Below are 24,804 nucleotides of genomic sequence, written 5' to 3'. Positions count from 1 at the left end.
TTAGCTCTGCTCTGCTTCGAGCTGTCACAGTTGTCTGCTGTCTGCTGTTTCCTGTTGCTGCGGCTGCCACGACAGACAACGTCTGTAGTCTAGACATAAGAGCATGATAAGGGCGGGCAAGGGGTGCATAGCCCGGGCGGTGGCCGTAGAGGGGAAGGCAGGGCTGACAGCTGCTCAAGCTCAGGTGAAACACCGGGCGCGCACATCAACCGTCTGTTTTGTCGTCTGTAAAGTTATGGCCTAAAGAGTTGTCGTTGTTGCCGCCGTTGCCCGCTTTGGCGGTTCGCTGCGCCCCGGCGGTGCGGTGTGGTGCGGTGCGGTGCGGCAGTTGACAGCCTTAGATCAGAAGTGCAGTTGGCAGTTGATTTATGGCGGCGTTGAGTGCCTTTATGCGCACCTCAAATATGACAGAAGGCGTTGCAAGAGCGAGCGCACACAAAAATAAAAAATACGTAAAACCTGCCACAGAGCCTGCCCCTACCGCTGCCGCTGCCCTGGGGCAAACATTGACGGAAGTTGTCGTCCTTTTGCGCCCTTTCCTTTTGCGGCCTGCTGCTGCTGCTGTTGCTGTTGCTGCTGCTGCTTGTTCTGTCCATTCACGCAACGAGCAAATTGTGGCAATTACCTGGTGCCTGCCCCAGCCACTGGCAGTGCCACTTGCCACTTGCCACTTGCCCTGTCCGCGTCTGTGTGTTGCATATTTCCTTGCTCCACATTGCTGTCGTTCTTGTCGCACCATTGCCGCTGTCAAAGTTGCCGGCGTGTTGCATGCTCAGCGATGCGTGTCGACAGCATATCAAACATATCCACATCCATCCGCCTGTCCACTCTCTCTTGCTCTCTGCCTTTCCCCCTCTCTCACTTCCCACTCCCTCTTATGTGTGCGACCAGCCAAGCGCCTAACTGGCCCGCGTCCATTATTGAGCTGTCCCTTCCCTAACTCCAGTTAACGCTTTAAATATAATTGCGTTTGTATTCGAAATGCCAGTTAATTACGTTTAGCGAAAATTTAATACCCTATGACAAATGTTTAATGTATAGAATAATTTTTCTACATATGAATTTGGGATCTGAGTCATAGATGACGTCATCGCTGACATGTCCTCGACTAAGTCTTTCTTAGACATAAGCATTGGCTTGACAGACGTAATCTTACTAGAGACATGCTAAGCGACAGTTCTCTACCACAACATATTAACGCATAAAAAAAAAAATGCAGAGTGTCTTGGCAGACGTCCAGCAAGACAGGTCATCCAGAGTATCATGCAAGACTAAAATGTAAGAGAAAGCCTAAAAAAATCGCCCAAAGACAACGTTACATGTCATGCAGGGTGTCTTTCCTGACATCTAGCTGTACAGGTCATCAGGAATGTCATGAAGACTAAAATAGGTCTAGTGTAAACCCTAACCTCTCGAAGACAACGCTGCTGACATGTCATGCAGGTTGTCTTGCCTGACGTCTAGCTGTACAGGTCATCCAGAGTGTCATGCAAGACTGAAATATGTCTTAAGTTAACCTTAAATGAATTTGCTCGAAGAGAACGCTGCTATGTCAGCAGCATGTCATGTCATGCAGAGTGTCTTGCCTGACGTCTAGCTGGAAAGGTCATCAAGCGTGTCTTGCAAGACTAAAAAATTATGACTCGATTGATTTCTTGCGCTGCCTCTTCGCATTTAAAAAAATGAGTTACATTACATTATTTAGGCCAATATTCATTGGTAAGGCCAGACACGGTAAAATTTTTATGGCACCTGTAATGTACATATATATATATATATAGAAATATATATGCCACATGTTGTGCTACACATATTTTGATACAATCACAACACAAATAAAGCCTTGACTTAAGGCGAGTCGGCGTTTGAGTCCTGCCGTTTAGTGTCCCAATCAATTTGATAGACAGCCTAAAAAATGAAGGCAGAAACCTTTGAGGAGCATTTCAATTTCAAAATAGTTACAAATCAAATGCAATACGCCAGCCCTTTGGGGTAGGGCCGGGAATGTTGAGCGGATGCAACGCTCGGTTTCGCGTCAGGAACATTCGAGGAGCACGAAACCTGAGGAGAAAAAAAAAACGGAAAATCGAGTCAAATGCAAGTGAGAGCGATAAAAACTGCAATCGTAATGCGAAGCAGATGAAACCGAATGATGCGAATGATGCGAATGATGCGAATGACGTGCAACGCTGCCTCGAGCCGAGCCAGCCGAGTGGGGGCTGGAGGAGACCCGACCGACAGACCGACTGACAGACCGACCGACCGACTGACAGACCGACCGACCGACAGACCGACCGACCGGCCGGCGAGGCACAGGCACAGAAATTGCAACCGATAATAATTATTTTTATGGAGTCTAGTCTGTGTCTAGACGATTTTTTTTTTGTTTTTGGTCTTTTTTTTTTTTTGCAGTCACTTCACTTGCCATTTGCCGAGCAGGTCGGATTCAGCCACCACACTTTTGGTGTCTCGAGGGGAGGCTCTGCTGCCGTCGCTGCTGCTTCTGCTGCTGCTGTGTGTGTCATTGTTTTCGCTTTGATTCCGATTTAACTGGTAAACTGGCATTTAACTGTTTCTCTTTGACAAACAAGACAGACGGGCGAGCGGCTGGGCGGCGTGCGGAAAAGCCCCAGACAGACAACTGCACCAAATAGAGCTGGCAGATAACTAGCGAGACGGTCGGACGGTCGGACGAACGGACGGACGGATAGACGGGCAGACAGTCCAAACATGCGGAAAAGTCAAACCTCTCTCTTGTTTTGTGTGCAGCTTCTGCGTTTAGCTTCAGCTAATGCTGCCCCTTTGTTCCAGAAGAATGGCACCTCAAGCCGCAGATACGGCTGGCTATTTGCCATCCGGCGGCAGGTAACCGAAACGCAAGCGAGCCTGCTCGTACAGCATAAAGGTGATAATCGTATTGGGACTGATGCGCATCAGCGCCGGCACAAAACCCTTGTAGAACGCGAATGGACCCTGTTTCGCTGTGGCAATGGCAACCGCTGTCAGGCCACTATATTCGCCGGGTGGGGCGTTCATGTAGGTTGTCTTCATCACATCGATCGGCTGCGTCATGACCGTGCCTATGATGCCGGCTACGGTTGAGGTTACCAAATGCAGCGGCAGTCCCTCCTTCAGCTGAAAGTTTCCCTGCAGCACCTGCTTGACCTGGTCGTAGGCCGCGTTTGTACCAATTGTCAGCAGCACGGCTCGGCTTAAAGCTGGCACCGTGCCACGGAATAGACTGTGAATACCCTCCTCCTTAGAGATGCGATAGAGACCATCGAAAATGTGCTTGTAGCTGGGGTAGGAGCGGGGATTTAGTATACAGTAAAGAGATCAACAAGAGTGTTCCAGTCGGGTGTTTGCGACGCACTGACACCCTTCAGCTAGAGGCAAGCTGCATTTACAAACATTCTAGCTTTCTGTCTACACCAAAGCACAAGGCTTTATCTTTAAAAATGAGGGTTTCTTCAATTATAGGGTTAAAGATGGGAGGTGTCCCAGAAAGGAATTATGTTTAATCTGTGTATGCTATAAGAAACATACACAACAAATTTGGCGTATCTAGCTTTTATAATCCTCGAGTTATGCCGTGTTTCTTCAAAATTCCTTACTCAAACCCTCACTATCTATGGTATTATATAGATGGACAAAGTAGATACTCAGCTGCTCTCAAACTCAAGTCTGATTATATCCTATTTAACTTGGCCACAATGAGTACAGGGTATAACTACTCTGGAGCATAAATAGTCTCCCATGATTGTCCTGGTAATTTCGAGGGACAAACTATAGACAATCTATATACTCTATACAAAATAACCTCAGCTATTGAAGCTGCTCAATCTTAAGTCTGATTATAATCCCCTATCCTATCGACCTCAATGTGTACAGGGTATTACTTGGTTGTCTGCTCACTTGCGTCGCTTTTCTGCCGGCAACTTGCTATCGTTCTGCAATCGCACTGTGACCACATCACCGGGCACACCCACAATGCCACCAAAGAGGCCCGCAAATGTGGCCAGCTGGACCTTGGCGCTCATATTGTTAGCATCCACGAATTGCTTGCCATATTCGTAGAGAGCAAAGCGTGCTGTTGTGTAGGTGAGCTGCCGAAACCAGGCGGCCGAGATGCCACTGTAAAATCCCACAATACCTAAATCAGGCGTTACTTGGCATTATCTTTAACACTCCACATGATGTTGCTACCTTTGCCACTCACCTGAATTTTTGTATATATTGCCAATCAGCTGTGAGACAGGCACCTTTGTTGTCTGCGTTTGCAGTTGGACTTTCACTAAATCGAGTGGATGCGTTGTTGTCACCGCAATCGCGGAGCAAACACCGCCCGACCACCAACGCGGCTGACGCTTCGAGTTCTTATCAGCCATTATTATATATATATATATATATAATAATATAATAATATATATATATATATATTGAAATTATTTGGGCAGCAACAACAAACCGTCGAGCCCAAGCGCAAAAATCATTTCTAAACTAAATTTTGATTTAAAAAAATATCTAAAATTGAAAATACATCGCTTCACAAATATTTGTGCTACTAGATACAACTACTTGACAAGCAACTTAAGACAAATGTTTAAATATCAAAAATGTATATTTCCACCCTTTTCCGCGTGTAAGGGTGGATCTGACAATATCGCTGAAACCCTTACTACCCATTTTTCACTCAATGGCTTGGACATTTCTCAAATCGCCAAAATTGATTTTCATCCAGTTTCGTGAAAACTTTCCATCCATTTTTGACATTTGTGGAAACTTCTTTCCGAAGTGGGTTTAGGTAAGTCCCTGAAACGCGTCTCAAACAATTTCACTTATGAGTTTTTCATTCATTTTCAACACTTGTGGTTGAAAATTTTCTTACAAACAAACTTGTATGCCCTTCAAACTAACTTTTATACCCATATTGATAATAGCGTGGATTTAACAAAATCGGTTTAAATTTTTTTTTCATATTTCATAAAAAAGCTTTTCAACTATTTTCTATGCTTTTGTTAATTTAAATGTTTACTATTCTCCCTCATACAAACTTCATTAACTATTTAACCTAGTTTCATTTAAGATTTTTTCACGCATTTTCCACACTAGTAGGTGGAATTTATTTAAATACCTCCAATTGCTCAACAACTTAATATCAAAACTCTCGCGTATATTAAATGAAATAAGATAGTCTTAGACAACTTTTGACTATAATTGAAATTGAATCAATTGCCCTGCATTTTCGCTGAGTGTACTGCGACTTGCCGCAGTTGCCAGTTGAGTTGTTGGCGGCATTTGCCGTGACAATAAACGACACCTTTTGCACTCTGGTCTCTGGTATTTCGCATCGCTGCTCAGCTGGCTTGGCGGCAACAACTGCTCCGATATTATGTTATTATGGCAATTATAGTTACGACACGATTCGCTGTCTCGTCATGAGAGAGACGGCATCTATGGTATTTTTTGAATGTGCACAGATTTGCACGCTGCGATAACTATGGAGGCGAAGTGATGCCGCGCAGTCGCAGTTGCAATTACAAACATTTTAATGCAATTAACACACACACACACACCTGTGCGAGGCAAGGGAAACGGTTCGCTGCTCATTTGCCTGGCCGATTGCAATTCGAAACGCGGCGGCATCGCCAAAAGCCAAGCTCAAGCTACACAAAAAGTGAAGAAGAAAAAAAATCATCAAAGCGTTTGCGACATCTGTGCGTGTGTCAGTGTCGATTTCAACCCACAATGCACCACCAACAGCACCAGCACCAGCACCACAATCGGCACCACCAGCCAAGAGACTAAGGCAATGAGGTATACCTCTGTGAGGTTTGCCGCCCCGGACTGCTATCAGTGTACCAGATACGTCCTCCTCGATGTCGTCGTCTGCGTTCTTGTCTTCTTTGTAGTTGCCGCCATGCACTTCTTGCCAGCGCGTGTGTACGTATGTGTGTGTGTTGGTGTGTGTGTGTCGGCCAAGTCTAACGAGCCAGTTGGCCAGTTGATAATAAGGGCCAGTTGAACATGCCACCGGCCGCAATATGGTTACAACATGTCATCCACGTCCTTTTAGCCAATGGCCGGCGAATGCAATCAGTTTGCGCTTCATTTCACCCAAAGGGCTCTTCACTTCACGTATTGTCTTAATTATTGCAAGCGTTTGTGCACAGGGGGTCAATGGGTTAAAGGGCGTAGCAGAAGCGAACAAGAGAATTGACTCAATTGATACGTTAGCGAATTTATTAGCTAAGCGCTTTTTAAGTTTAGGAAAACGAGAAGGACATTTCTGAGACTGAGCACAAATTATTATTATTTCAAGAGCGTTATTTTTCATAAAACCAAAACTTAATTCAAGGTTTCTATAATATATTTAAGGCTTATACACCTGTTTTCAGCCATAGAAGTGACACCTGGCCGAACGGCGTAACTCAATTAATGAAAAGTATAGGTCGGCAGAAGCTTAAATGAAATTATACGCTTTTTGGCTCTGTGCACTCAAAGCAAGATTAAGGAGCAGAACTTAAGGTAAACATAAATAGCTGCTCCATGGAGAAGTGGCTAACTAACTGACGCTCTGATTGCCGCAGCTGGCCATATCCATTATAATCCGACAGGCTAAACAGAAAAAGCCACAAAGCTCGCTTGCTGCTGCTTACGCAATACACGTGCCATGATAGCAAGAGAGAGCTAGAGAGCGAGAGATAGTGGGTGAGAGGGAGAGAGGGCGAGAGGAAGCGTGGGCAGATGGCAGCCAGGTAGCTATGTTCATCAGCTGGCGTCCAGGGTAAACTATTTACCCAAGCGATTAGCTGCCGTTTCACTTGGCAGACGACTAAATGACTCGACAACCTTGGCAGCATGCTCCAGGGAAATGCCAAAGTAGAGAGTGAGAGAGAGAGAGAGAGAGGGGAAGGGCGCGGCAGTGGGCTTTGGGGACACAACCAATTTTCATATTCTAGGTCATTAGAGAAAAACAAAATAGACGACAAACAAAATGTGCTTTAATTATTAATAATGTGCTAAACAAACACAGGCGGCGCTTGTCCTTAAGCATCTTGCTCTCGGCTTTTCATTACATTTTCAAATCAGTTTTCCTTACATTTTCCGATTTGGCTTATCAGAAATCGCTAAAAGAAGTATTCATTATTTTTGTATGCTTAGCTTTTGAAAATGAGTTCACAGTCAATTGGAATAAATTAATTTCACTTTCACCCAGTGGGGCGGATTTTACGAAAGGTGTGAATTACGTATTTTATTCATTTTTAAGCCTAGGCTTTGGTTTATCGAAAATCGGTAAAAAGACGTATCCACTAATTTTTCAAGCTCAGCTTTGCGAAGGAGTTTTAAGTCAATCAAAAGAAATAAATGCCATTTCCACAGAGTGGGGTGAATTTTGCGAAAGATGTGAATTATGGCATTCACGCATTTACTTTGATACAAGAGTTTTTCCACCAATTTTCCACCGTTTCTAGTGGAATATTTTACAATGAATGAATAGTCAGTCAGCCAGAACGTATTAAAACCAGTAACTGCACCTGGAATTTGATTTTATTTAATTGGTTATTCTTAGGTAAAGATTAACGGTGCACGCCTTCACTTTGTAGACATAGAAGATGACATAGATGGCATAATCTCCCATGGGGACGGGCAAATATCGTGCAAATTCCAACTCATGATCGCCAGTATATAGCTTGTCAACTATAATGTCATGCTAATCGAGAAGGATCAATGAATAAGACGTCTGTATACAGGTAGCTACTCACATTGTATGGACACGTGTGATTCATGTTGGACCGATTTTTCAAGGTGTTATAAAATAATATTAAAATGGGATGCCTCGGCTGTTTTAGAAACTTGCAGGCATCAAAGGTGACATCAAAGAAAAAGGGCTTATAGCCAGAGTTATAGCGCATGCACCTAATGTTGATCTAATCGGATGTTTAGCAGACAAGTACTTATGCTTGTAACTGGGCGTGGCACTCACCGATACATTATTTAGGGGCTTGGTATAAATGTTCGCATGTACGCTAACATACTTGTGGGTACGATTCACAGCCTTGATGTGACAATGCTGGAAATTGCCAATTTGTCTGTCCGTAAAGTTGCACTTCAGATTCGTGAATGTCACATGTGCCACGATACACTGCAAACGATAGAATGCTGAGCCAAAAAGCAGGGAAATATAGATTTTCCTTTGCTTACCGTTAGAAAAGCCATGCAACAGCACACAAATAACTTTCTCAGCATGTTGATGAAACACATATGAAACAAAAAGCATTCAACATTGCTTTTCGAAAAGCTTTTTTCGATAACATTTACGGGCGCAATTAATACAACTTTCGAAGAACTAATCGCAATTACACGGTATTTAAACGCAATAATATTATCATTATCACAAATAATATTATAATTATCAAAATGGATGAACACTTTTGGGGCTTTTAGTCAATTTGCTTTTTAACATTTCATTAAATATTTACTTAGCATTCAAAACTGACAATTCTGTTTCGCAAACGATTTGCAGGGACAGAAATAAAGTGAGAGACCGAGAGAGAGAGAGAGAGAGAGAGAGAGAGAGAAAGAAAAGGAGAGCGCGGTACATTTGCAAATTGTTTTGTTGTTACATTCGTAAACATTTTTTTTGTTTTCGCCTTCTCTTTTATTTTCAAATTCTTAAACGTTTTGCTGGCAACATTAACTAAAGCGCATTTGCTTTCTACTTTCCTTTCTGTCTGAAATTCGTAAGCGTTTTGCTGGCGCTCTTAACCTAAAAAGAAGCCACTTGCTTTTTCCAGATCCTGTTTTTATCATATTATTGAACGTTCGACTCCAAAGTTTACTTGAGATATATATTACGAAAGAGAGAGAAAGTGAGATTTCATCTTATATTTAGAAAACCTTTGCATAATATATTCCCAAATGTATCTCCGAAAAGAAAACGAATCCTTCAAGTTTTGACTGGTTCTCAACTCAAGCGTATGCAATGCATATACAGAAAGTTTTTAATATTAAGAAGAGGACGTTGGGGACGTTGGGTACAAAGGTAAAGCTGACCAGGCATAGGGGGAACGCGAAACGAGTCCAGACAAAAAGAATTTTATTGGCCTTCACTTAACGCTCATAAATTTGTCTGCCGCAAAAGCTGGAACAACAAGAAGAACAAGGGGAAGCAAAGGCAAGATGAAGACAAAATAAGGTTGATATGCGAGGCTTCCGCTGCCGCGAACTGGTTCCAATATGGACTCCGGAGACAACTTGTGTGTGCGTGTGGGTGTGCGTTAAAAAAGTGCTATTAAATTGGCATGTTACACGGGTTAGCGAGCCACCTGCACCACACCCAGGTGCAGTCCACCCTTTTCTTGTTTTGGCCACAATTCACAGTCAGCGCTGACCTCGGGTTAAACTTGGCTGCAAAGTCGCGCGCGGCTGCCACTTTACGTGGCATAAATCTGATCGAAAAGTCGTCGCTGCAGCATTTTCTGGCCAAGCTGGCAACTTTGTCTGGGCCAAATTCAGCTTTAGAGCTGCAGCAGCTGGTCTAAAAATAGCCATGGCCTCATGTTGGTCAAGTTTGCTGCCCCGAATGCCTGCCAGCCTGCCAGCCCGCCTGCCCCCCTCCTGCCTTTGAAACGTTAGTCTGGCTTTCAGCTCTGATCGCGTTTCGTGCGTCATTGCATGCACACACACACACACACACACACACGGAGACACACTCGATTCGTCGCGACTCGCGTCTCACAAGGCGTTGCACCTTTGGGCGAAGGTGCATTGATCGCTGCGTCTGCTGCAGCGCCAGATCCGAGACCGCAGCTCGGTCATTGCCTCAGCGCAAACTCAAAATTATTGTTGTATTTAAGGTATTTATGTGCATATCTCTGAGCCAGTTACAAAAGAAATACCGAAAAACCAACCGCCGAGAAAAGAGGCAAGAAATATCTCTGGATTGCCGAAAAAATATACACTTATAGATATATCTATGTATCTACCTCTATATCTATATCTATATCTATATCTATATCTATATCTATATCTATATCTATATCTATATCTATATCTATATCTATATCTATATCTATATCTATATCTATATCTATATCTATATCTATATCTATATCTATATCTATATCTATATCTATATCTATATCTATATCTATATCTATATCTATATCTATATCTATATCTATATCTATATCTATATCTATATCTATATCTATATCTATATCTATATCTATATCTATATCTATATCTATATCTATATCTATATCTATATCTATATCTATATCTATATCTATATCTATATCTATATCTATATCTATATCTATATCTATATCTATATCTATATCTATATCTATATCTATATCTATATCTATATCTATATATATATATCTATATCTATATCTATATCTATATCTATATCTATATCTATATCTATATCTATATCTATATCTATATCTATATCTATATCTATATCTATATCTATATCTATATCTATATCTATATCTATCTATATCTATATCTATATCTATATCTATATCTATATCTATATCTATATCTATATCTATATCTATATCTATATCTATATCTATATCTATATCTATATCTATATCTATATCTATATCTATATCTATATCTATATCTATATCTATATCTATATCTATATCTGCTTCAATGCGTTACATATTTCATTACAAAATGTAAGCACCCTACTAAGCAAAGGGTACAACAACAGTCAACAAATTGAAACTGAAAAATGCGTTCAATGAACGCGCATCGAAAACGAAGCGCGCGTGCGTTTTGGGGCAACGATCGATGATCGATAAGAGGAGGCGACGCGCCACATGAACAGACGACGCCATTTGGTTTTGACGACTGAACAAATTATGTGCCAAGTGCAGTTTGCAGTTGACTTTCGACTGAGCGCCGAGCCAAGCCACGCGTCACAGCCAGTGTTGACAAATGTTGCTCTAAAAATGTTGCTAAATTGAACAAAATTACATTAAAATAGCTGAATGCAGGTGTTAGCAGGTTAATTCGTAGAATTAAGTAGACATAAAGGCAAAGGATCAAAGGACCAAAGGACCTTATTTTGACTTGAAATTCGAATAAAAAATGTGTGGTCAGATTAAAATGCCAAATTATTTTAGAGGGAAAACCACGAAGAAAAAGCCAAGCCTCATGAAAATCGGTTGAGTTTTGACCGAGTTATGTGAATGGGAAATTTCGATCCATGTCTATATACGAATCCTAGGGGCACGATTTTAACATTAATTTCGACTAAAAAATGTGTGGTCAGATTTAAATGCCAAATTATTTTAGAGGGAAAACCACGAAGAAAAAGCCAAGCCTCGTGAAAATCGGTTAAGATTTGACCGAGTTATGGGGTTGGGAAAATTTGACCCATGTCTATATACGAATCTACAGGGTAAGATTTTGACATGAATTTCGACCAAAAAATATGTGGTCAGATTTAAATGTCAGATTATTTTAGAGGGAAAACCATGAAGAAAAAGCCAAGCCTCATGAAAATCGGTTGAGTTTTGACCGAGTTATGGGGTTGGGAAAATTTGACCCATGTCTATATAGGAATCTACAGGGTAAGATTTTGACATGAATTTCGACTAAAAAATGTGTGTTCAGATTTAAATGCCAGATTATTTAAGAGGGAAAACCATGAAGAAAAAGCCAAGCCTCATGAAAATCGGTTGAGTTTTGACCGAGTTATGGGGTTGGGAAAATTTGAACCATGTCTATATACGAATCTTCAGGGTAAGATTTTGACACGAATTTCGACTAAAAAATGTGTGGTCAGATTTAAATGACAGATTATTTTAGAGGGAAAACCATGAAGAAAAAGCCAAGCCTCATGAAAATCGGTTGAGTTTTGACCGAGTTATGGGGTTGGGAAAATTTGACCCATGTCTATATAGGAATCTACAGGGTAAGATTTTGACATGAATTTCGACTAAAAAAGGTGTGTGTCAGATTTAAATGCCAGATTATTTTAGAGGGAAAACCATGAAGAAAAAGCCAAGCCTCGTGAAAATCGGTTGAGTTTTGACCGAGTTATGGGGTTGGGAAAATTTGACCCATGTCTATATACGAATGTACAGGGTAAGATTTTGACATGAATTTCGACTAAAAAATGCTTGGTCAGATTTAAATGCCAGATTATTTTAGAGGGAAAACCATGAAGAAAAAGCCAAGCCTCGTGAAAATCGGTTGAATTTTGACCGAGTTATGGGGTTGGGAAATTTCGATCCATGTCTATATACGAATCCTAGGGGATTTTGACATTAATTTCGACTAAAAAATGTGTGGTCAGATTTAAATGCCAAATTATTTTAGAGGGAAAACCACGAAGAAAAAGCCAAGCCTCGTGAAAATCGGTTAAGATTTGACCGAGTTATGGGGTTGAGAAAATTTGACCCATGTCTATATACGAATCTACAGGGTAAGATTTTGACATGAATTTCGACCAAAAAATGTGTGGTCAGATTTAAATGCCAGATTATTTTAGAGGGAAAACCATGAAGAAAAAGCCAAGCCTCATGAAAATCGGTTGAGTTTTGACCGAGTTATGGGGTTGGGAAAATTTGGCCCATGTCTATATACGAATCTACAGGGTAAGATTTTGACATGAATTTCGACCAAAAAATGTGTGGTCAGATTTAAATGCCAGATTATTTTAGAGGGAAAACCATGAAGAAAAAGCCAAGCCTCATGAAAATCGGTTGAGTTTTGACCGAGTTATGGGGTTGGGAAAATTTGACCCATGTCTATATAGGAATCTACAGGGTAAGATTTTGACATGAATTTCGACTAAAAAAGGTGTGTGTCAGATTTAAATGCCAGATTATTTTAGAGGGAAAACCATGAAGAAAAAGCCAAGCCTCATGAAAATCGGTTGAGTTTTGACCGAGTTATGGGGTTGGCAAAATTTGACCCATGTCTATATAGGAATCTACAGGGTAAGATTTTGACATGAATTTCGACTAAAAAATGTGTGTTCAGATTTAAATGCCAGATTATTTTAGAGGGAAAACCATGAAGAAAAAGCCAAGCCTTATGAAAATCGGTTGAGTTTTGACCGAGTTATGGGTTTGGGAAATTTCGATCCATGTCTATATAGGAATCTACAGGGTAAGATTTTGACATGAATTTCGACTAAAAAATGTGTGGTCAGATTTAAATGCCAAATTATTTTAGAGGGAAAACCACGAAGAAAAAGCCAAGCCTCGTGAAAATCGGTTAAGATTTGACCGAGTTATGGGGTTGAGAAAATTTGACCCATGTCTATATACGAATCTTTAGGGATTTTGACATGAATTTCGACCAAAAAATGTGTGGTCAGATTTAAATGCCAGATTATTTTAGAGGGAAAACCATGAAGAAAAAGCCAAGCCTCGTGAAAATCGGTTGAGTTTTGACCGAGTTATGGGGTTGGGAAAATTTGACCCATGTCTATATACGAATGTACAGGGTAAGATTTTGACATGAATTTCGACTAAAAAATGCTTGGTCAGATTTAAATGCCAGATTATTTTAGAGGGAAAACCATGAAGAAAAAGCCAAGCCTCGTGAAAATCGGTTGAATTTTGACCGAGTTATGGGGTTGGGAAATTTCGATCCATGTCTATATACGAATCCTAGGGGATTTTGACATTAATTTCGACTAAAAAATGTGTGGTCAGATTTAAATGCCAAATTATTTTAGAGGGAAAACCACGAAGAAAAAGCCAAGCCTCGTGAAAATCGGTTAAGATTTGACCGAGTTATGGGGTTGAGAAAATTTGACCCATGTCTATATACGAATCTACAGGGTAAGATTTTGACATGAATTTCGACCAAAAAATGTGTGGTCAGATTTAAATGCCAGATTATTTTAGAGGGAAAACCATGAAGAAAAAGCCAAGCCTCATGAAAATCGGTTGAGTTTTGACCGAGTTATGGGGTTGGGAAAATTTGGCCCATGTCTATATACGAATCTACAGGGTAAGATTTTGACATGAATTTCGACCAAAAAATGTGTGGTCAGATTTAAATGCCAGATTATTTTAGAGGGAAAACCATGAAGAAAAAGCCAAGCCTCGTGAAAATCGGTTGAGTTTTGACCGAGTTATGGGGTTGGGAAAATTTGACCCATGTCTATATACGAATGTACAGGGTAAGATTTTGACATGAATTTCGACTAAAAAATGCTTGGTCAGATTTAAATGCCAGATTATTTTAGAGGGAAAACCATGAAGAAAAAGCCAAGCCTCGTGAAAATCGGTTGAATTTTGACCGAGTTATGGGGTTGGGAAATTTCGATCCATGTCTATATACGAATCCTAGGGGATTTTGACATTAATTTCGACTAAAAAATGTGTGGTCAGATTTAAATGCCAAATTATTTTAGAGGGAAAACCACGAAGAAAAAGCCAAGCCTCGTGAAAATCGGTTAAGATTTGACCGAGTTATGGGGTTGAGAAAATTTGACCCATGTCTATATACGAATCTACAGGGTAAGATTTTGACATGAATTTCGACCAAAAAATGTGTGGTCAGATTTAAATGCCAGATTATTTTAGAGGGAAAACCATGAAGAAAAAGCCAAGCCTCATGAAAATCGGTTGAGTTTTGACCGAGTTATGGGGTTGGGAAAATTTGGCCCATGTCTATATACGAATCTACAGGGTAAGATTTTGACATGAATTTCGACCAAAAAATGTGTGGTCAGATTTAAATGCCAGATTATTTTAGAGGGAAAACCATGAAGAAAAAGCCAAGCCTCATGAAAATCGGTTGAGTTTTGACCGAGTTATGGGGTTGGGAAAATTTGACCCATGTCTATATAGGAATCTACAGGGTAAGATTTTGACATGAATTTCGACTAAAAAAGGTGTGTGTCAGATTTAAATGCCAGATTATTTTAGAGGGAAAACCATGAAGAAAAAGCCAAGCCTCATGAAAATCGGTTGAGTTTTGACCGAGTTATGGGGTTGGCAAAATTTGACCCATGTCTATATAGGAATCTACAGGGTAAGATTTTGACATGAATTTCGACTAAAAAATGTGTGTTCAGATTTAAATGCCAGATTATTTTAGAGGGAAAACCATGAAGAAAAAGCCAAGCCTTATGAAAATCGGTTGAGTTTTGACCGAGTTATGGGGTTGGGAAATTTCGATCCATGTCTATATAGGAATCTACAGGGTAAGATTTTGACATGAATTTCGACTAAAAAATGTGTGGTCAGATTTAAATGCCAAATTATTTTAGAGGGAAAACCACGAAGAAAAAGCCAAGCCTCGTGAAAATCGGTTAAGATTTGACCGAGTTATGGGGTTGAGAAAATTTGACCCATGTCTATATACGAATCTTTAGGGTAAGATTTTGACATGAATTTCGACCAAAAAATGTGTGGTCAGATTTAAATGCCAGATTATTTTAGAGGGAAAACCATGAAGAAAAAGCCAAGCCTCGTGAAAATCGGTTGAGTTTTGACCGAGTTATGGGGTTGGGAAAATTTGACCCATGTCTATATACGAATGTACAGGGTAAGATTTTGACATGAATTTCGACTAAAAAATGCTTGGTCAGATTTAAATGCCAGATTATTTTAGAGGGAAAACCATGAAGAAAAAGCCAAGCCTCGTGAAAATCGGTTGAATTTTGACCGAGTTATGGGGTTGGGAAATTTCGATCCATGTCTATATACGAATCCTAGGGGATTTTGACATTAATTTCGACTAAAAAATGTGTGGTCAGATTTAAATGCCAAATTATTTTAGAGGGAAAACCACGAAGAAAAAGCCAAGCCTCGTGAAAATCGGTTAAGATTTGACCGAGTTATGGGGTTGAGAAAATTTGACCCATGTCTATATACGAATCTACAGGGTAAGATTTTGACATGAATTTCGACCAAAAAATGTGTGGTCAGATTTAAATGCCAGATTATTTTAGAGGGAAAACCATGAAGAAAAAGCCAAGCCTCATGAAAATCGGTTGAGTTTTGACCGAGTTATGGGGTTGGGAAAATTTGGCCCATGTCTATATACGAATCTACAGGGTAAGATTTTGACATGAATTTCGACCAAAAAATGTGTGGTCAGATTTAAATGCCAGATTATTTTAGAGGGAAAACCATGAAGAAAAAGCCAAGCCTCATGAAAATCGGTTGAGTTTTGACCGAGTTATGGGGTTGGGAAAATTTGACCCATGTCTATATAGGAATCTACAGGGTAAGATTTTGACATGAATTTCGACTAAAAAAGGTGTGTGTCAGATTTAAATGCCAGATTATTTTAGAGGGAAAACCATGAAGAAAAAGCCAAGCCTCATGAAAATCGGTTGAGTTTTGACCGAGTTATGGGGTTGGCAAAATTTGACCCATGTCTATATAGGAATCTACAGGGTAAGATTTTGACATGAATTTCGACTAAAAAATGTGTGTTCAGATTTAAATGCCAGATTATTTTAGAGGGAAAACCATGAAGAAAAAGCCAAGCCTTATGAAAATCGGTTGAGTTTTGACCGAGTTATGGGGTTGGGAAATTTCGATCCATGTCTATATAGGAATCTACAGGGTAAGATTTTGACATGAATTTCGACTAAAAAATGTGTGGTCAGATTTAAATGCCAAATTATTTTAGAGGGAAAACCACGAAGAAAAGGCCAAGCCTCGTGAAAATCGGTTAAGATTTGACCGAGTTATGGGGTTGAGAAAATTTGACCCATGTCTATATACGAATCTTTAGGGTAAGATTTTGACATGAATTTCGACCAAAAAATGTGTGGTCAGATTTAAATGCCAGATTATTTTAGAGGGAAAACCATGAAGAAAAAGCCAAGCCTCATGAAAATCGGTTGAGTTTTGACCGAGTTATGGGGTTGGGAAAATTTGGCCCATGTCTATATACAAATCTACAGGGTAAGATTTTGACATGAATTTCGACCAAAAAAATTGTGATCAGATTTAAATGCCAGATTATTTTAGAGGGAAAACCATGAAGAAAAAGCCAAGCCTCATGAAAATCGGTTGAGTTTTGACCGAGTTATGGGGTTGGCAAAATTTGACCCATGTCTATATAGGAATCTACAGGGTAAGATTTTGACATGAATTTCGACTAAAAATGTGTGTTCAGATTTAAATGCCAGATTATTTTAGAGGGAAAACCATGAAGAAAAAGCCAAGCCTTATGAAAATCGGTTGAGTTTTGACCGAGTTATGGGGTTGGGAAATTTCGATCCATGTCTATATAGGAATCTACAGGGTAAGATTTTGACATGAATTTCGACTAAAAAATGTGTGGTCAGATTTAAATGCCAAATTATTTTAGAGGGAAAACCACGAAGAAAAGGCCAAGCCTCGTGAAAATCGGTTAAGATTTGACCGAGTTATGGGGTTGAGAAAATTTGACCCATGTCTATATACGAATCTTTAGGGTAAGATTTTGACATGAATTTCGACCAAAAAATGTGTGGTCAGATTTAAATGCCAGATTATTTTAGAGGGAAAACCATGAAGAAAAAGCCAAGCCTCATGAAAATCGGTTGAGTTTTGACCGAGTTATGGGGTTGGGAAAATTTGGCCCATGTCTATATACAAATCTACAGGGTAAGATTTTGACATGAATTTCGACCAAAAAAATTGTGATCAGATTTAAATGCCAGATTATTTTAGAGGGAAAACCATGAAGAAAAAGCCAAGCCTCATGAAAATCGGTTGAGTTTTGACCGAGTTATGGGGTTGGGAAAATTTGACCCATGTCTATATACGAATCTACAGGGTACGATTTTGACATGAATTTGGACCAAAAAATGTGTGTTCAGATTTAAATGCCAAATTATTTTAGAGGGAAAACCACGAAGAAAAAGCCAAGCCTCGTGAAAATCGGTTAAGATTTGACCGAGTTATGGGGTTGAGAAAATTTGACCCATGTCTATATACGAATCTACAGGGTAAGATTTTGACATGAATTTGGACCAAAAAATGTGTGGTCAGATTTAGATGCCAGATTATTTCAGAGGGAAGAAAAAGCCAAGCCTCGTGAAAATCGGTTGAGTTTTGACCGAGTTATGTGAATGTATATAGCCAAATATAGCTATAAACTAGCTAGAACTGACAACACTGATCACACTACTCTCCCCGCCCATTTATGGAACCCCACCCACCGTCTCAGGCAGCTGCTCGCTTGATGAATGGGACACGTGCGCATTAGCTGGCAGGCACAAGCCAGGCCAGAGCAGAGCAAGCCATGCCCGACGAGCGAACAAATACACACACACACACACACACACACACACACACACACACACACACACACACACAGTCGCACAACAGCAATCAGAAATCCATTGGGGCCGGCGCAGTTCATCGGCCAGCGAATCGATTGAGTAACTGACTGACTGACTGCATAACTGAGCGTGCAACTGACTCAACTGGCGCAATAAAGTATAAAACACACACACACACACACACTCGCACACACTCGCACACACACTCGTTGATTAGCCAGAGCTAATTGCAGCCGAGAGTGTCATGTGTGTGTGCATGCGCCATTCACTGATTGCTTAAGGCTCAAGCATGTCGCGACAGTTGATTTAACTCACTTTCAATAGAGCCAGACGACCTATCGTAAAGACCCAACCAATCCAACAGCCGGCCATTGATAATGCATACATAATAAACCAATAAAATACAAATACTAATTGCAATTATTATAGACCTGACCCTGGCTGCCAGACAGCCAGCCAGTCTGTCTGTCTCTCTGTCCGTCTGTCTATCAGTCTGATTGTATGATTGTCTGATTGTTTATCTAACAATTGCGCCTCTCTGCTGTTCATTTATTTGGCCAACATTAATATATTACTAATAATATTGCTTATGAGTCCTATTTAAATAAAACATATGCAAATACACAGATGTTGCTTGCCAACTCAATTATCATGACCTTTTCGCAGTCTCATGACGTCACGTTTGCAAAACAGATTTGGCTTTTATGCCCCGAACTCATACATTGTATGTAAGAGACAGAAGGCAGCATCCCCGATCCCTTAAAGTATATATATTCTTGATCAACTGAAATAACTGAGTCGATATAGTTGTGTCTTTAATTGCTACCTGCGGACTTAATATTCCGGGGGGACGCTGATTGACGCCTACATTAATTCTATAATAGGAACCCATTGACTTTAATGTCCGTTCGTTTGTCTGTCTGTCCATCCGTCCGTCTGTCCGTTCGTACGTATGAACGCGTCTACCTCAGAGCCTAAAAGAGCTAGTCTTGAAAATTTGAACGTAGGTCCTTCTTGTGCCCGCGCAGCTCGAGTTTCTTTTCGATAATCGATAACTTGCACCGTTTACAAGCAATCGATATGAATATATATCGAAATCTTGTTTTTTTCATATTATTTCTTAGGTTTCAGGAGCTATAATCTCTAAACATTACATGTAGCTTCGAGAATAGCTTATACAAATCAAGTATCTTTCATTTTATAGCAAACAGGATTAAGGTGCATTTGGGATTGGTAGAAGATGTTTTAGGGTATACCATAGTCGGGCAATCCCGACTAGAATACTCTAACTTGTTCCTAATATTCCTTCATGCAAACTTTGACAATCGCATTTAAGTCTCGGACGGTTCGTTCTTTCGCAAGCCTCATCTTGGTGCTCAATTACGAACCAAAAAACTATTGTAGACATTTGAGTAGCTCCAGAGCTTAGCCTACATCAGTCAGTCAGTCAATCACAGATGATCATAGAAGTTGGCTGCTCATCTTCCAAACTCTTCTTCCTCCTTAGGCTGAAATACTGCGTCTCTTTAACAGCCTTATCAAACCTTGGCAAAAGTTCAAGTTCAGCAAAAGTTTAAGCAAACAAAAAAACGTGTGCAAACATGCAAGACACAGCGCCTAAATCATAATATTATCCAATTATCTTTCAAGCATTTAAAGTCCACTTGAAACGCGACAAACGCAGACGCAAGGCAACGCAATCTGCTAATGTTTATGTTAGCTGCCACGCCTTAAAAATGAAATCGCACAATCTTCAATCAGCTTAACTGCGCATAAATGTCTAAGATGTCGTCACATACATTTACTGTCATATTTGGTGTATTAAATAAATAGAAGTTCCCACGCACACTCGCACGCACACACGCACACTTCACACGTATTTGCGAGGTGCGCACAAATGTTGTCTCACTTCCTTTCGGTTGCCTACTTCCGATGCCTAATGCGACGTCATCGCAAGCTGGCAACGCGGCGTATGCTTTATTTTGCCGGCATTGCGTATACGCCGCATAGCACAGCAGAACCTACTGCAAATATGCGTGGGCAGCACATTCTTTTCCCTACTTTTTTTTTGTTCTGTTTGATATGCCTGCGTGTCCTTGAGCTCGCATTACGTCGCTTACTTTATGTGCACGTTTGCCTGTGCGCATATAATGTAGCCCACAGGACACGCCCCCCCCCCCTCCCTTACCCGCTACCCGCTACCCGCTACCCTATACCTTTGCAAACAGCTCGGCTGCCCCAGGAGCCTCTTCCGTGCCTGCGTGCCTGCGTCGCAATGTGCTGCTCGCGCTTTATCTGCCGCTGTTCCTACATTCTTTTTTTACATTTTTTTTCTATACCCTGTACCCATTGAAGGGGCTTTAAAGGATTTCTGGCAGATCCTAAAGTAACGCTCATCCATGAGAACTACTAAAAAGCATTTTTCTTTAAATCAACTGTGCTTCGATTTAGAGAAATCCTGATATGTTAATCAAAGCTGCAAAACGATTTGAAATTGAATCGAGAGCGGAACGAACAACTTTTTTGGGATTATTTGTAAGTATTATTGGAGAAAATGAACTAGTTCATTGTAAAAACAAAACTATTGAATAAATTTTATCTCTGTTTAATTTAATTAAAAATGTTAAAAGGGTTCGCATTTAAGCCCGAGTTCATGGATGCGAAAAAGCAAATCCAATGAGGTTCGGTTCACATGATTTGGTTCATAAGATTCTCTAGATTCGGTTCAAAAGGCTCGCTTCACAAAGTTCGGTTCATGAGGTTCAGTTGATGAGTTTCACGAGGTTTGGTTTGTAAGATTCGAGACGTTCGATTCTTGGGAATAACGAGGTTTGGCTTGTAAGATCCATGAGGTTCGGTTCATAAGGTTCGGTTAATGAGGTTCGATTCACAAGGTTCGGTTCACGAGTTTCACGAAGTTTGGTTTGTAAAATTCACGATGTTTGGTTTATGAGGTTTGGTTTATGAGGTTCGGTTCATTAGGTTCGATTCATTCATGTGTCCTTAGGGATACATTTAAGTCTTTGTTCTTACATGCCTTTAGATAAATGATGAATTGTGTATTTTGAAATCGTGTTATTGCTGGAATCTGACTGGCCTTTCGAGGTTCTCACTTGCATCATTCTTTTTACATCAAATTTGGCTTTTTTTTTGCGTACAGGGTATCTTGCAGGCATGCCCACTTTCAATGGTTGCACACCGAATGCTAATCCCTCTCGAGCTCAACAGCCAGACGGCTCCTGCAACGCACATCCAGCGTTGTCGCTTATGCGTAGTTAGTTGTCTGCTGTTTTGTGGCCTGAGCTTTTATTTGTGTTTCCCCTCCACTTAAAGCCCCTACCCCCTGCCCGGTTACCAGCAGCCACACCCCTTGCGTCTGCGCGCCGCCCAATGTCGCAACGTCGTGTCGGCCTAAATGCCGCTTTGCCACACAGACACACAGACTCTCGCACACGTAACGTAATTTCGTGGCAAATGGGGCAAACTACACTGCGCTACCGGGTTGGGCATTGTGGCAGACAGCCATGCCCAGCACACTGCACTGCCTGCTGTGTATAGGGTATGCGGTAGAGTCGTGTATGCTCTGTTGGGCAAATATGTTTGCTGCTCGGCTTGCCGTTGGCATATTTAGTCTGTGGATCTTGAAGGTTAAATATATGTAAACACACCTTGAAGGCCAGCCTGAGTGGCACCACCCTTACCCCCCCTTCCCCTCCCCCATCCTACTGTGTATGTCTCGGCTGGCAGCTTGTCTGGCAGTTTTTGACTCGTTTGCCAAATGGCATACAAGATATTTATGCATATTAAAACAATTTACTTATTATGCCTGAATAATTGAGTGAGCGGCGGGAATAAATGCCAAGTCTCAAATCTCGCCCCCCCCCCCCTCTCTCTCTCTCTCTCCCTCACCCTCTTCCTCTGTTGTCTGTGAGTTGTAAGAATTCTCGGCAGCAAGTCTTTGCATATTGCATTTGTAAGGCAAACGCTGCGGCTACGTAATATTTATACGTACCCGACTGAATTGACAAAAGTCGAGTGTGGAGACAACCAACCATGTCGGCCATGTCGGGCGACATCGCAGCGCAAACTTCAACAAAGCGTTAATTAATACTCGCAAATGTTTGCGCTCCGTCTGGCAATGAAAAAGTTAAGCGAGACACCAACAACTTCAGCAACAACGACAACGACAACGATTGAAATAAAAAATGAAAGAAAAAAAAGCGCTCGTCATAAGTCAAATAAAAAGCGCAGTGCAATGTCGAACAAAAAAAAATGCCAGTGAATAGGCCCTCTCTTGTTTTCCCATGGCAAATAATTTTGTGGGCCAGATAAGCAGCCAGCCAGCCAACCAGACAGTCAGCCAAAAAGCATATTAGCCAAACACTTATATACTATTTGAGGGCCAAAAGCAGCTCAGTTGCTGTAGCAAAAGAACAAATACGCTAGTGCCAAAAGTTTGACTAGTTTCATTTATAAGCTCAAAGCTCTTAAAGATTCTCTTGTTCACGCTGTTGTTTAAAGGAGTTCACCTTTACCTTTTCAAAACATTTTCTAAGTTCGTCTGGGAAGTCCAAAAAAGTATATTAGCTTACTTTAAACTTTTCTCAGTGCAAGCTTGTGCCGAAAACAGACTAAGACTAATGCCTAGAAAATCAGAAAATTTAAGAAAAGAATATGCTTATTTACTTGTTGGAAACATTTTAAGCCGGAATTTATAAGACTTATATTACTTTTAACGAAAGCAATTCATTCGATTGAGTCATTAGCCCAAAGCCACAATATACATATAATTAGGCTGATGACTAATGAAAGCGATATCTACCTTTTCTTAGTACACGAATATGCCGGCAGCAGCCGGCCTTCAAAGGCCTTCAAGGTCTGCTAATCTAAAAAACTAAATAATATTTACTTAAAGCAAACACTTTTAGCTTAAGCATATAAGCTGGAAAATTATAAGACTTATATTTCTTATACGCTAGTAACAATTCATTCGATTGAGTTGGAAGCCCAAAAGTCACAAGAAATTCACGCTTATGACAAATAATTGAATCAAATTACATTTCATACTCAAAGTAAAACTTTCTTTTATCCGCACAAACTAAACAAATGTAACAATAAATGTAAATTTACTTGCAATAAAAAGTAGCCTAACTTTTTAAAGTTAAGCTAAAGCGATTTTTTTATACCCTGAACCCATTAAAAAGGGTATAAGGGTATATTGTATTTGTGCGAAAGCCAAATGTAAGTAACAGGCAGAAGGAAGCATCTCCGACCCCATAAAGTATATATATATATTCTTGATCAGCATCAATAGCCGAGTCGATCCAACCATGTCCGTCTGTCTGTCCCCGTCCGTCCGTATGTATGAGCCAAAGGATCTCAGAACCTATAAGAGCTAGGGACTTGAAAGATGTTGAAGATGTAGGTGCTCCTAGCTCCCGCGCAGATCGAGTTAGTTTCCGATAATCGATAACTTACTCCGTTTCCAAGCAATCGATAAAAATCGATATCGATATCCTGTTTTTTGGACAATTTTGGTAAATAATAAGAGCTAGAGTCAGCAAACTTGACATATAGCTTCTAAAATAGAATATATATATGCATTTGATGTTGGAAGAAAAGGGAGCTCCCGACTAGAACATCTTTGACTAAGTGCATATTGATGTATTGCGAAACAAAAAGAGAGAGCCAAAAAAAAGTGTTAGATATTAACGGTGAGTGCTTTAGAACTCTTGGGCATTCAGATATGGCTGGACGGAAAGGCATACAAAATCGAAAGCGTACAATTCGCAGCTAATTTTATTGGCGGCATCAATCAGTCTGGAGCTTGGAGTCTGGAGCTTGGAGCTTGTTGTTGTCGTCGCTGATTGCAGCTCGAAACGACCCCAAAGTGCATGGCGAGCAGACGCAGACATTTTTAATGTCCATCGCCATCAGCAGGAGAATGAGAAGAGGTGAGGAGAGGGGAGCGGGTGCGGGTGCGGATGCGGTATTCCCGCCATCAGACGTCGGCGGCAATCATCAATTTCTCAGTGTCGCATTAGTTTTCATTAATTTGAGCGACGGCGACGACGACGACCAAATGAAGCGGCACAGATGGACCCCAAGCCAGACAATTGCAGCTACAGCAACAACAACAGCAAGTAGAAGAAGCAGAAGTTGATGCGCTGCAGCATTATTGATGCATTCGCCAGGCAACGGCGACAGAAAGCTCATTCAGAGACGTTTGCGAGTGTCTTGAGTCTGCGGGCAGACACAAAGATGAGGAGACGGAGAGACAGACAGAGAGAGAGGGAGAAACAGAGAGAGAGGGCGTGACAGAGAAAGAGAGAGAGAGATAGAGACAAGACGAAACTCATAAATAAACCGCGCGTTGGGCACCTTTTACACAAGTTGACTCTGTTCCAGTCAACCTTTTACATTTCCGCACCAGCTGTCTACCGCCCACCCCCTCCCCACCCCTCCTCTCCTCTCCTCTCTCCACTCTGACAGCGCCTATGCTTGGCGCGCTTTCAAGGACAACA

At 40.8% G+C, this 24,804-nt stretch overlaps 2 protein-coding genes across 2 annotated transcripts in view; both read right to left on the bottom strand.

Annotated features, from left to right (window-relative positions):
- Positions 1-1,710: 1,710 nt before the first annotated feature.
- Positions 1,711-4,455, bottom strand: LOC115762769 (mitochondrial dicarboxylate carrier). Its single transcript, XM_030705118.1, has 4 exons — positions 4,220-4,455; positions 3,916-4,153; positions 2,748-3,298; positions 1,711-2,061 (listed from the first exon to the last, which is right to left on the bottom strand). The coding sequence occupies exons 1-3, from the start codon at positions 4,386-4,388 to the stop codon at positions 2,845-2,847; spliced, it is 861 nt and encodes a 286-aa protein (XP_030560978.1). The 5' UTR covers positions 4,389-4,455; the 3' UTR covers positions 1,711-2,061; positions 2,748-2,844.
- A 3,100-nt stretch (positions 4,456-7,555) lies between these two features.
- The window catches only part of LOC115762880, a 31,722-nt gene continuing 14,473 nt past the window's right edge, over positions 7,556-24,804 (bottom strand). Inside the window, exons 2-4 of the mRNA XM_030705255.1 lie at positions 7,988-8,163; positions 7,767-7,931; positions 7,556-7,714 (exon numbers count right to left, since the gene is read on the bottom strand). Of these exons, the coding sequence (XP_030561115.1) occupies positions 7,556-7,714; positions 7,767-7,931; positions 7,988-8,163 (500 nt within the window). The remainder of the gene's footprint in view (positions 7,715-7,766; positions 7,932-7,987; positions 8,164-24,804) is intronic.

This window comes from Drosophila novamexicana, unplaced genomic scaffold, assembly GCF_003285875.2.
Source record: "Drosophila novamexicana strain 15010-1031.04,08,12 unplaced genomic scaffold, DnovRS2.1 tig00000644-arrow-pilon, whole genome shotgun sequence".
NCBI classification, from domain to species: Eukaryota; Metazoa; Arthropoda; class Insecta; order Diptera; family Drosophilidae; genus Drosophila; species Drosophila novamexicana.
This window is presented reverse-complemented; position numbering and strand designations above follow the sequence as displayed.

Coding starts and splice junctions, on each gene's coding strand:
- LOC115762769 (XM_030705118.1), bottom strand. CDS start 4,388: ATGGCTGATAAGAACTCGAAGCGTCAGCCGCGTTGGTGGTCGGGCGGT. Junction 4,154..4,219: donor CAATATATACAAAAATTCAG/GTGAGTGGCAAA, acceptor CGCCTGATTTAG/GTATTGTGGGATTTTACAGT. Junction 3,299..3,915: donor CCGGCAGAAAAGCGACGCAA/GTGAGCAGACAA, acceptor CTCCTACCCCAG/CTACAAGCACATTTTCGATG.